At 48.6% G+C, this 11,947-nt stretch overlaps 3 protein-coding genes across 7 annotated transcripts; 1 reads left to right on the top strand and 2 right to left on the bottom strand.

The window, feature by feature from the left end:
• Positions 1 to 276: 276 nt before the first annotated feature.
• On the bottom strand, positions 277 to 6,137 carry LY6G6D (lymphocyte antigen 6 family member G6D). 2 transcript variants are annotated; one of them, XM_029945190.1, is made up of 3 exons: positions 6,049 to 6,137; positions 2,079 to 2,225; positions 277 to 607 (listed from the first exon to the last, which is right to left on the bottom strand). In XM_029945190.1, the coding sequence occupies exons 2-3, from the start codon at positions 2,215 to 2,217 to the stop codon at positions 393 to 395; spliced, it is 354 nt and encodes a 117-aa protein (XP_029801050.1). In that variant the 5' UTR covers positions 2,218 to 2,225; positions 6,049 to 6,137; the 3' UTR covers positions 277 to 392. The 2 variants fall into 2 exon arrangements, with proteins under 2 accessions (XP_029801050.1, XP_029801049.1); XM_029945189.1 differs by lacking the exon at positions 6,049 to 6,137 and adding an exon at positions 4,390 to 5,155.
• On the top strand, positions 3,537 to 5,308 carry LOC115296707 (lymphocyte antigen 6G6e-like). Of its 2 annotated transcripts, XM_029945188.1 has the most exons (4): positions 3,537 to 3,617; positions 3,770 to 3,890; positions 4,475 to 4,600; positions 4,714 to 5,308. In XM_029945188.1, exons 2-4 carry the CDS (start codon positions 3,839 to 3,841, stop codon positions 4,932 to 4,934), a joined length of 399 nt encoding a protein of 132 aa, XP_029801048.1. In that variant the 5' UTR covers positions 3,537 to 3,617; positions 3,770 to 3,838; the 3' UTR covers positions 4,935 to 5,308. The 2 variants fall into 2 exon arrangements, with proteins under 2 accessions (XP_029801048.1, XP_029801047.1); XM_029945187.1 differs by having other exon boundaries at positions 3,594 to 3,890.
• Positions 5,258 to 11,929, bottom strand: LOC115296706 (lymphocyte antigen 6 complex locus protein G6f-like). Of its 3 annotated transcripts, none has more exons than XM_029945182.1 (6): positions 11,669 to 11,929; positions 8,403 to 8,732; positions 8,069 to 8,332; positions 6,939 to 7,094; positions 6,696 to 6,762; positions 5,258 to 6,587 (listed from the first exon to the last, which is right to left on the bottom strand). In XM_029945182.1, the coding sequence occupies exons 1-6, from the start codon at positions 11,709 to 11,711 to the stop codon at positions 6,563 to 6,565; spliced, it is 885 nt and encodes a 294-aa protein (XP_029801042.1). In that variant the 5' UTR covers positions 11,712 to 11,929; the 3' UTR covers positions 5,258 to 6,562. The 3 variants fall into 3 exon arrangements, with proteins under 3 accessions (XP_029801042.1, XP_029801045.1, XP_029801046.1); XM_029945185.1 differs by lacking the exon at positions 11,669 to 11,929 and adding an exon at positions 10,271 to 10,322; XM_029945186.1 differs by lacking the exon at positions 11,669 to 11,929 and adding an exon at positions 9,444 to 9,561 and having other exon boundaries at positions 5,931 to 6,587.
• Between the last annotated feature and the right edge of the window lie 18 nt (positions 11,930 to 11,947).

Here is an 11,947-nt window from a genome sequence, read left to right as displayed (position 1 = left end):
GGGAACAAATCCAACCGGGTTCTTTGATTTCTGATGACCCCCACTTAGCTCAGAGACCACTCCTGTCATGGCCAGAGAAGACTCTCCCTAGCAATAGGATTCCAGGAGTCACTTAGAGCAGATGCTCCATTGTCCCTTGGTGTTTCATTGGTTAAGGAGTACACCGTTATAACTAAGTCCACTGATGCTTGATAACCCCTAAACTAGAGCATGGATGCCCCCATAATACTCCTGCAATTCTCCCATCAACCCAAGATAGAATTTTCCAGTCAGTTCTAGGTTGGTGGATAGATTTTAATGGCTCACAAAGGGCTGTTTGTCTTCTCACCTTGGCTCTCCTTTGTTCCCTTGCTCCTTTGCTCCCTTCCCTTCCCCCGAGCCTACTTCCCTCTTTACAATACTGGCAAGAGCCAGGCCAGTGTGGTGACTGTTGCAGCTAGGAAGCATGGCAGGGCCACAGTGTTTGCCACAGCGCTGTTGCACAGGTCTCCGACGCAGCAGTCTCTGTGGGTTGTGTAAGTCACATCTCCCACCAACTCTGTTTCCACTTGATTGCAATGATGGGCTGCCATGCAGGCTGGATAGTGATGAATCAAGGTCACTGAGGCTGAGGAGAGAATGAGGTTAGGGTGTTGGAGTCTTCGCTTGGGGACTTGTCCTCTAGGGCAGAGCGGATGTAACTTCAAGGAGCCCAAAGGGATTCTCTGCCCCCTCAGAAAAATACCTCCATGAAACCAAATGACCAAAGTTCACACGCTGACATTGTGACCTCTAATTCAATGCACTAAAACGGACCAACATCACTTCTGTGCTGTTCTTGCAAAACTCATGACTGTTGTCCAGAAATCATGAGACAATACTAAATAGATCTAAATTGAGAAATGGTCTATAAAATAACTTATCAGGACTCTTCAAAAGTGTAAAGGTCAGGGAAGACAGACTCAAAACTGTCACTGATTGGAGGAGACTGCAAAAATGAACACTGCAGTGTCCTATCAGTCACAGGCACAGCTGGGGCCGGCCAAAGGAACACACAGCCTAGGCTCAAGGGATAGAAATGCTTGCTTCTCATTCAAAGGAACCTGTAGAACAAGTAGCTAATTAAATCAGCACTATCCTAAAGATATAATCATTAGATGTACCTAATGAAATCTCTAACATAAAGAATAAAGATATTTTTGAGATTACAAGTCTCTTGAGATGAAAGAGATATCCAGGGACCAGACGAAGTAGCACCAGAACACCTGCTAGCATGACCTCATGACTTCTAGTCAACAGTGTCCACTTTCTCAGGAGACCCCCATCCCCACTTTTGTCCTCAAAAACCTTCATGGGCAAGTGTTTGGGGATGGGGTGGGACTTTGGAGCATCAGCTCCCCATTATCCTGGGTGGCTCCACACCAACAAATGGCATATCTTTCTTCGCTGCAAGAGCTCGGTGTCAGTTTTTATTGTCTTGCTGCGCAGCAGGTGGACTCTCGTCTGGTTTGGCTCCAGTACAGGATGGGGAAAAAGACATGCCTCGAACAATGGGCTGAACTGAATAAGGTCTGTAGATTAGTTGGTAGTACTGTACCAGTGTTATTGTTATTTTCTGATTTCGATAATTGTACTGTGGTTATATAAAATGTTAACATTAGAAGAAGGGAGGTGAAGGATATACAGGAACTCTCTATACTATTTATACTAAATAGTTTTCAAAAATTATTTCAAAATCACACACACACACGCACACACGCACACACATACACACACACACCTGGTTCTTATCTAATGTCTGCAAGTTTGGATTACTATTTTGGTCCCTGCCTTCAAGGGCCAGAACTTTTTCAATCATTTGTGAGTGAATGGGCCTCTGAAACCCTGGAGAGTTAAGAGGAGGAGGTAGGAACACATGGACAGCTGGCTGCTGAGGGGCTCAGTGCCAGAGCCAGAGGGGCTCCAGACTGCTCTGCTCTGCCATGGCACCATCTGCCCAGAGCCAGACTGAGCCTAGACGTTTCTGGAAACCAGAAGGATCGAAGTAGGAGCTGGAGGCAGGGAAGGGCTGGGGGAAGAGGGAGAAACTGAGGACTCACGATTTCCGGACAGCTTGTTCTGTTCCAGGCCTGGCTGGGGTTTGCGCTCCAGGAAGCCACAGCGCTCTCCTTCCCTGCAGGTGGCCACGGTTTCTTTGCAGTAACTGCCGGGGCCTCCTTTGCAGTCGTAGCACCTCATATAGTTTCCTGGCAGGAGAGAAGAGGTGCTTGACCCGGGCTGACGGGCTGACATAGGAGCCACTTGGCAGAGGGGGAGGGGCCTTGGCTGCCTCCTTACCCAAGGCAGTCCCCAGCAGGGTGCCAAGCAGGATTCCAACAACTGGGGAGTTCATTGCCTCTGCCTGTGTCAGGATCACCTCTCTCTCCCAACCCCCTCCCTGGCCCTGCCCTGCCAGCCTTATATCCCTCTTGCCTTGGGCTTTATAGGGCAATAAAAAGGGGGGAAAGAATCTCCCCCAGAGGGCACTGGGGCTCCAGTGGGGACAGGGAGGGGCCCCCATGGCAGGAAGAGCCCTCAGCATCCTCTGGAGTCCCCAGATTCTTCCATCCTCAGCAGCCGTTCTAAAGCTGTGTCCCCAGAACTCCTGGCCCTAAGACCCTTATAGAAGGTCCTCAGTGGTCTTCCTTTTCCAACTTCCTATCTCTGTGAGGTCAGATTTTCTTTATACTTCCACCAAAACAACATATCCCAACAGACTTTGTGCAGAAGCAGATGTGAAAACCTGACCATCTTCTATTAAGCCCGACTTTTATGTAATCCCCCAAAGTGTGGAGCGATACTGCTTTTCTATGTTGTTGGGAAAGAAGTTACTTTTCTCAAAACTATGTTTTGTTAACATGTAATAGATTTTTTATTTTTATTTTTAAATAAACCTATTTAAAATGCTCTGTTTTGATTTCTAATATAGTAAATACCAACATTAACTCCCACAAAGAAAAACTCTTTTAGGTCTTCAGTAATTTTTAAGTGTGTGAAGAGGTCCTAAGATTAAAAAAAAAAAGTTTCGGAGATCTGTCTCCTCTGCCCCAATGCCTTAAACCCCAGTTTTCCAGAATCTACCACCACCCTCTAAATCTTATCCCCACATTCCTTCCAAGTCTTTCTGAGCCACCCCCTCCCCTTGTGGAAACACATCTGTCCCTCTGGCCCCACCCATGATTAATTCCTCCCTCCGTGGTAGTAAAGCTGGGAGGGATAATTGTGGGGTACAAATGTTGAGGCTTGGGGGGATCAAAGGGATCTGAAGCTGGGTGGGGTCTCAGACAGCTGAGCTTTGTGTGAGGGGCAGGTGGAAGATGCTAGTGTTCATTCCACATTTAAACATCACACTGGAACCATTCTGGGCCAGGACTTTCGAGGAAGATGACCTTGAAATACTCAGTGAATGGAGAGGAGAAAAATGGAGCAAACAAAGACAGTGAGCTGAGTTGACAGAGCTGAGAACAGCTTGAGAGGAGGAGAGGGAGGGAGGAGTGGGGGAAGGTGACAGACATAACTCTGAAGTGGCAGACGCAGCCACAGCCGAGAGTAACAAACACAGAACAGAGAAGACCCAGAAGACTTGAGCAGGCTAAAAAGTAGGGGGCAGGGAGGATGTGAGAGATGTGGGACGCTGAAGCAGAGGGCCTAGGACCCAACCGCATCAGGCTGGTGGATCTGGTCCTGGTTCCGCCCCCCAGATTCACTCCCTAGGTGTGTTTGTTTACTGGTCCCTCCCTGTCTCGCTCAGATGCTCCAACTCTCGGGATCTCGAGGTGCAGATCACATTCTTCCAGACTCCTGAGCCCTGGGTCCAGCCATGGACACCTCCAGCATCTGCCTGTGTATCCTGTTCCTCTGTGGGGCACTGGGTAAGGGTGGGCCCGTGGGGAGAAGTGGGAAGACTGGAGAAGAGAGTTGTATGGGCTTTAGAAGGAAGAGCTACTGGGAATGGCCTGAGGCCAGGCAAAGGTGGAATAAGAAGTTTCTTTCCAAAGACATTTGAGAATAACTATCTTTTCCCTGCAGCATCTCTTTGACATGCCTCTGACCTCTGTTTCCCCTGTCCCTTATCTCATCTCTTGCTTCTTTGCTGGGCAGGGACAGTTCTGATTTGCTCTTGTCTGTGGCGCTGTTTGCTTAACCTCTTCACCACTGCCCCCGCTTCCCCGGTCTGGCATTTTGTGTCACTCTCTCTGACTCTATTGGCTTCCATCATGTCTGTGCATTTCTTATAACCTCTGTATCTCTCTTGCCTCTGTGTCTTTCTCTTTTCCTGAGTTGTCCCCCAACCCCCGTGTCTCTTTTTCTACTTCTGCCTGCTCTTCTCCTTCCCTTTCACCACTTCCCTCTCCCTACTTTGTGTCTCACCTCTCTCTGTGAATCCCTGTCGCATATCTGGGATGGAGCCTCTCACGGGCCTGTTGGCCTCTCTTGATCTCTGCTGATCCTCCAGGTCTCACCAGGCCCCCCACCCGTGGACGGCTTCACTGTTACACCTGCAGCTTTGCCAAACCCTGCTACCCTGTTCCCACCGAGTGTCAGGATGATGAAGTTTGTGGCATCAGTATTGGCACCTCAGGTAGGACTCTGGTCCCATGGCCCATCTCCATCCATCCATCCTGCTTTTCCTGCTGCCCCATAGCCCTTGCCTCTTTCCTGCCCGGGCCTCAGCATTCCTTCTTTGTCCCACAGAGAATGAGATCATTGAGCGGAAAGGCTGCCTCCCAAGAGCCCAGTGCCCTCTGCAGGGCCATGCTACCTACTGGTCACGCTCCTACACTTTGCAGCACCACTGCTGTGAGCAGAACCTGTGCAACACAGCCACCGCGCTGCAGCGGCTCCCCAGTGCCCTCCTCACTGCCCTGCTCCTCCTCGTGGCCAGCTTCACATGGGGAGCCCACTTCCTCCACTAGCCTCAAGCCAGGATTCCCCTACCATCACCACCACCCTGGAAACACCTCATCTGAGATATGCCCAAGAACCCGATCCTGAAAAGACCTCAGATCTCTGGCCCAATACCTTCCTAGACACCTCCCAAGGCCTGATTCCTAAAGGTACTGCTCTAACCCCTATTGGCACCTGCCCAGAGCCCAGCCTCATAAAGAACACCTGTTCTATGCCTTTTGTCTTTTCTAGATGCCTGTTGCTGATGCCCTATCTCAGCTCCAGGTCTTGGAAAGATTTGCTAGGAAAGATTAATTTGGCAGGTTAGGAACCCAAGAAGGAGCTTCATGGGGAATTATGAGTAAATTTAATAAAAGTGCTCTTTGTGAGTCTAGGATACTGTACTGTGTACATGCGTATGTGTGTGTGTGCTTTCTAAAAGCAAACTATAGATGCTTGGTGGGTTTGGTTGGGGGTGCTGGGACCAGAACCCTAACTTTCACCTCACTCTCCAACTGCGTCATTCCCGTCCTCCTCCTTGCTAACAGTTCAGCTTAAGCCACTGTAGCATGAAGGCTTTCGGTGACACTCCTGAGGGAGCTTTTCTCCAGTGAGGTCCAAGCTTGGGCAGACACACAAAAGGGTGTCTGATGGAACTGCTTGTGAGGATGTGGCTGGGAGTCCAGCTCCATTCTGCCTGAGACCCAAGGATGGACCATTTGGGAGCACCAATGCCCTTCCCTGCTTGACTAGCCCAGACTTGCCCAGGGTTCACTGCCAGCCCAGCACACAGGGCCTGATTACACACCCCAGCCACCCACCCCTGTGGACACTCCCTCTGCCCAGGGAGATAGCATGTGACTCGGGGCTCCCAGGATGTCCGGATGTTGATAAGCCTCTCACCACTCCGGATGCCACAATGAAGTGCTGGGATAAGGAGGGTGGCTTGGAGTGGGAGCTGAGCACAGCCACCCCCACCCTGACTCAGTGCCCTACCCTTCCACGCAAGGAAGTCTGAGGTCTGATTAAAGGTGCTTGTTCTCCCTCAACCTCTTCTTTGTGAAAATGAGACTGCACAGGGATGAGGGGTTGGGGGAGGGAGTGGCTGAGTTTGGCTTAAATCTGGCTTAATTTAGAGGCAACCTGAGTCTTCTTTCCATTCTCTCTGTCATTCCATCCTCCTACTTGGTGCTTCTATTTGTTTCTCTCTTCCTCTTCCTTGAGTCCTTCCCTTTTCTCTTCTTCATGTTCTTCCATTTGTCCTTTGGTTTTCCCAAGACCGATTCTCTACCATTGCTCAAGTCTCTGGATTCTTCTGTCTCCTCTCTGACTATTCCCAACTCTCCTTATGCCCTGCTCCCTACCCCAGGCTCCCCTCAATCCCATGGGACTGGGCACTCAGGGCCACCTCTTCACTGGCTATTACAAAACAGGAGGCCACACTTTCTCATAGGTGATGTCACAAGATAATGCTTCTCCTTTCCTTCAGCACCTTCCTCCAAAACACACACACACACACAGCTTGACTTGGAGACCAGCTGGACTGTAAAATAACACTCCTAACCCCTCCCCCCTTGCCAAGGTTTTCAGGCGAATTTTCAGTTGCCAGATGGCTGGAGAGACAGCAGGTCACACTTCCCAGCAGATGTCATTGAGATCATTTGATCTTGGGGGCAGGCGGGCTGTGGGTTTTGTGAAGCAGAAAGACAGATTAAGTATACTTCCATACTCTTCCTCCTCAGAACTAGGATTCCATACCCTTCCCAATTGTACCCCCTAGTGTTTCTCACCTGAGACGGGCCATATGGATGTTCTCATAGACTTGGGTTTCAGGTTTGAAATGAGGAATCGAGGCATCTGGGAAGAAGGAGCCATACGGGGTGCAGCAAAAGAAATTACCAGATAACTGAGAGAGTTATATTCCTTACTACCCTCCTCCCCTAGAGAAATAGGGTATACAGGCAAGATGTGAGCCCACCCCTCTGTCTCACACCCACATGCTCTCTTCTTTCCTCTGGGGGCTGGAAACTCACCTCTGCACTGAGCTCTCTGGATCCTCTGTCTCCAGAGCATGATGCTGAGGGCCAGGATGGTGAACCCCTGACCTGCTGTGAGCAACAGCATCAGGATCCAAGATACACTCCAGCCCGTGGCAGGGGCACAGAGGGCAGGGGAGGCATCCATGGAGGCTACAGTAGGGGCAGGACAATAGGGATAAGGAGGGAGGTGGTGAGGGGTCTGTTCCCATGCCCCAAAGAGAGGCTTCCGCCCATGGTCTGGTGGGCTTTTCTCACCAGAAGACTTCATAAGCATCTTTGCCCCGGTTTCCACCAACCCACTTTGCCCATTTTCAAATCCCTGCCCATTTTTTATCCTGACCCTGTGAACAAATAGCAATACACCCCTTCCCATATATGAACAGCTAACTCCAGAGCAGACTGGCAGCCATAACTGCACTCTTTCCTTAAGAGTAATCCAAACTTTCAAGAAAAAAGTGCCTTTCATTCATTCTTTCTTTCATTCATTCACTCCATGAACATTCACTGAGTGCCCTCCAAATGCCAGATGCCACATTAGGTGCTGGAGCTGTAGAGGGAAATAAGACCCAGTCACTGCTTATTAACTGACCTTTGCTTTCCAAAGTAAGGGCTATTTGTTCTTCCCTCCTGCCTTGTAAATGGGTTATTCTACATCCAATGGCATTCTTTCTGTGTATAATGGACTTTTAATTGTAAAACAATTATATATGTATTTTTTCTCCTTCTCCTTCCACTCTCAATGGGCCATTATAACATCAGTGCATATATGTTTTCTTCAAAAGACAACTCTCCCATCAATAATTCTTATTTATTTCCTCTCTGATATGGAATAGTCCACAAAAATCCTGCATTACCCTATTTCTATATAATGGTATATTCCACCAGAATCCTTCTTGTCCTTCTTGGCCAGTGGTCTATTGTACCAGAAAGTTGGCTTAATCAACCCCCTTCTCTGTTACAGAGTTAGTCAATGAGGGAAAAAGCCCTGTCCCAACCGGTGGTGGTCTGCTCCACCAGACCCAACCCAAATCTGGCCAATTACAAAGTCACGTACTCCTCCCCTACCCAGCAGGTGCAGAATGTGCCAGAGACAATATCCTCTCCCATATCCTCCTTTAGTTTACCTGCCAGGCTAAAGCTGACCCCTTTATTATGAGGCATGAGACAGCGGATGATTCTTGGTCTATGTTCGTTGGAGTCAGAGAGCCCCTCTCCAGGACACACCAAGAGGAGGGCAGCCCCATCGCCCCAAAATGACTGTGCATGGCCCCTCACAGGACCCCTTCCCTCCAGCCAGGTCACAGAGTCTAGGCGTCTGGCAGGGGCCACAGAGCATAAGAGGGCAGAGCAGGAGGATCCATCTGCAGCCCTCGCAGATAGCTGGGATCCTGTGAGGAGAGAGGACCCCTTAGTTTTTTGCTGGGCTTCGTGGCCCCCGATCTGCATGCCTCCACTTACCTCTGAGCACAGAGACATCATACACCCTCCAGTTCTGGTACTTGTGGTGCTGACCCAGAATGGCACACCAGTACCGCCCGGCGTCTCCTTCCTTGGACCCTTCCAGCCACAAAGAGTAGTTCGCCAGCAGTTTGAGCCTGGATGCCCTTACGGACTTTCCAGATTCTAGGACTGGCCTGGCCACTAGGACTTGGGCCACCAGGGCAGTGGAGGAGCCTGCTGCAGGGCTTCGGAACCAGGACAGGAGTTCATCTCCACTCAGAGTGGGTGGTGTGGGACATGGCAGCTCCATTGCCTCCCCCAAGGCTACATAGATGTCCTGGATATTGTCTGTAGAGAGGGGGTTTTATGATGCTAGAAACCTCCATCAGATCAACAGCTCCCACTTGACCTCTAACCCCTGGCTTCTGCCCCTTCTGGGGTCTCCCAGTGTGGATCTTGCTATGAGCACAATTCTCAAGTGACAGCAAAAAAAAGTGAGAAGGGGAGAAGAGGGTAGGGCTTTCCTCTCCTCTCCTCCAGTGGGTGGGTGAGAGAATCTGAAGGCAAGAGAGAAAAGGCTGGAATAGTTGGCACATACCCTTATTTCTTCCTCTCATTTCTCCTTTTCTAGAGGCATTTACGTATCTACTCTTATTTTCTTTTTAAAAAAATTTTTTTAAATGTTTTGAGAGAGAGAGACAGTGTGAGCAGGGGAGGGTCAGAGAGAGAGGGAGACACAGAATCCGAAGACAAGTTCCAGGCTCTGAGCTGTCAGCACAGAGCCCGACATGAGACTCAAACCCACGAACGGTGAGATCATGACCTGAGCTAAAGTCAGACGGTTAACGAACTGAGCTACTCAGGCGCCCCTTCTTATTTTCTAAAAGAAACTGTACATGATCTGGACCCTCATTGTCTCTGGGTTTTCCCCAGAATTAGAGGTAGGGGGAAGTCAGCTGGGGTAAATCTATCTTCCTGAGTCACACGCCAACGGTAAGAAGCAATAGTTCTTCACAGACTTGCAAATAGCTGCAGAATCCCCCACCTCCTGCTCCTTACCTGCAGCAGCCTGTGGGGGACCACGTAGGAACAGAAGAAGGAGGAATAAGACCGCCATGGGGAGAGCCTGCCAAGTTCTCTTGCCCAGGCCCTGGTGCCCCATGGAGGAAACAGAACCCAGATAAAGGCCCACACTCCCTGGTCTGGAGTGACACAGTCCTCTTGAGGGGATGGGAGTGCTGGGGAGATAAAGCCCAGCTTCATGTCTACTGGGAAAAAAGTGACCACCACCTTTCAGTCCCAACGGGGAAAAGACCCAGTCCATTCTGTTCTGAAAATGATCTCCCCACATTTCTGACTCTACATCGGCTGAAGGACACTCTCTTCACGCTAAAAAGCCTGCATAGAAGGGGGCACAGCTGTTCACCTCCATTCAGTCTGGGAGTACATTCTGTGCTCTCTCCTGCCCCCTAAGAGATGCCAATCAGAAGTGAAGAAGCTGAATCTTCATGTTGGAGTCTTGGAACTCAGTCCAAGACTGCACACCCAGCCAGTACTCCACAAATAATTTAGAATGATTTTCCCTGTGGCTACGTGGCACACCACAGATCTCTTCTCAACCCCTGATGAGTATATTACATTACTATTAAAGGAAGAGGATGACAGGGGTTTGCAGAATTCACCAATTCACCCCTCTACCCCAGGCAGGATAGGATTCTCAAAGCAGATCTTCATATAGCTCTAAGAGGTTTTTGTTGTTGTTGTTGTTGTTTTTTAAGAGAGAGAGACAGAGGGTGCAAGTGAGTGAGGGGCAGGGAGAAAGAATCCCAGGAGGGCCAGAGAGAGAGAGAGAAGCAGGGTTCACCCGAAGCAGAGCTTGTACTCACCTGATGTGGGATTCAAACTCACGAACCATGAGACCATGACTTGAGTTGAAGTCAGATGCTTAAGAACTGAACCACTCGGTCACCCTAGCTCTAATAGTTCTTAATGTATTATTTATTTTTATTAAAAAAAAATTTTTTAGTGTTTATTTTTTAGACAGAGACAAAGCGCAAACAGGGGAGGGGCAGAGAGAGAGGGAGACACAGAATCCGAAATACGCTCCAGGCTCTGAGCTGTTAGCACAGAACTCGATGCGGGGCTTGAACCCACAAACCTCAAGATCATGACCTGAGCTGAAGTCAGACGCTTAACCGACTGAGCTACCCAGGCATCCCAAAAGTTATTTATTTTTAAAGCAGTTTTTATGGCAGATATATTTTAATGTTTTTGTTTGTTTGTTTTGGGTTTGAGAGAGAGAGAGAGCAGGGAAGGGATGGGGGGGCAGTGATGCATACAGAGAATCAAAAGAGAGCTCTGCACTGACAGCAGCTTGCCCAGTGTGGGGCTCAAAGTGGTGAATTGTGAGATCATGACCTGAGCCAAAGTTGGACGTTCAACCGACTAAGCCACCCAGGAGTCACTTTAATGTTTTCTTTTTTCTTTTTATTCCAGTTAGTTGACATACAGTGTTATAATAGTTTCAGGTGTATAATATGCTGATTCAACACTTCCATACATCACAGGGCACTCATCACAACAAGTGCATGCCTTAATCCCCATCACCTATTTAACCCATGTCTTCCCTCCCCTATTATATGGATGATGATTACATGGATGTACTCAAATGGTGCACTTTTCTGTATATGTGTTTACTGCAATAAAAAGCTAAAGAATTTATGTATACAGGGGCGCCTGGGTGGCTCAGTTGTTTAAGCCTCCGACTTCGGCTCAGGTCAAATCTCACGTTTGTGGGTTCGAGCCCTGCGTCAGGCTCTGTGCTGACAGCCAGCTCAGAGCCTGGAGCCTGTTCCGGTTCTGTGTCTCCTTCTCTCTCTGCCCCTCCACCTCTCATGTTCTGTCTCTCTCTGTATCAAAAATAAATAAAACATTAAAAAAAAAAGAATTTATATATACAAAGAAAAATAAGACAACCCTGTCTATTAAGTAACAGTATTACCATTTCAAAGATCCTCCATGCTGTGTTACGCTATTCTAAATTTGCTCTTTATCTTGCACTTACTTGATCATTAAGTTTTCTTTTGAAATGGAGTGTCAGGTTGTGTGTAATCTCTGGCTTTCTTTTTCCCACTCAACATTACGGTTTTTAGATTCATCCACGCTTAAGAATAAAGGATAATGCATCCTTTATTTTTTAAGCCAGTATTTCACACACCTTAACAATACTGACTCCTATCCATGACTGCGATGTAACTCCCCACGTATTCAAGACTTCAGTTTACCTCTTTCAAAAACTTCTGCAATTTTCTTCAAAAAATCTTGCATTTCTTTGATTTGATGTATTCCTAGATACCTTTTCTTTTTCGTTGCTCGTGTCAAGTGCTCCTAATCCTATCTCTCGTTCCCACTGTCGCTCGAGAATCTGCCAACATTAAGGGACAAAAAAAATGACTACGCCTGAGAAGGCTGTAACTCTCCGCGTTCCAAACGCGTCCAACTGATATCTGACCATTGCTCTACCCGTAGGTCCAACTGCCTGAAGCCAGTCTCAGGCGGCGCGG

This window comes from Suricata suricatta, chromosome 7 (assembly GCF_006229205.1).
Source record: "Suricata suricatta isolate VVHF042 chromosome 7, meerkat_22Aug2017_6uvM2_HiC, whole genome shotgun sequence".
NCBI lineage: Eukaryota > Metazoa > Chordata > Mammalia > Carnivora > Herpestidae > Suricata > Suricata suricatta.
The sequence above is the reverse complement of the archived record's forward strand: the minus strand, read 5'-3'. Positions and strand labels throughout refer to the sequence as shown.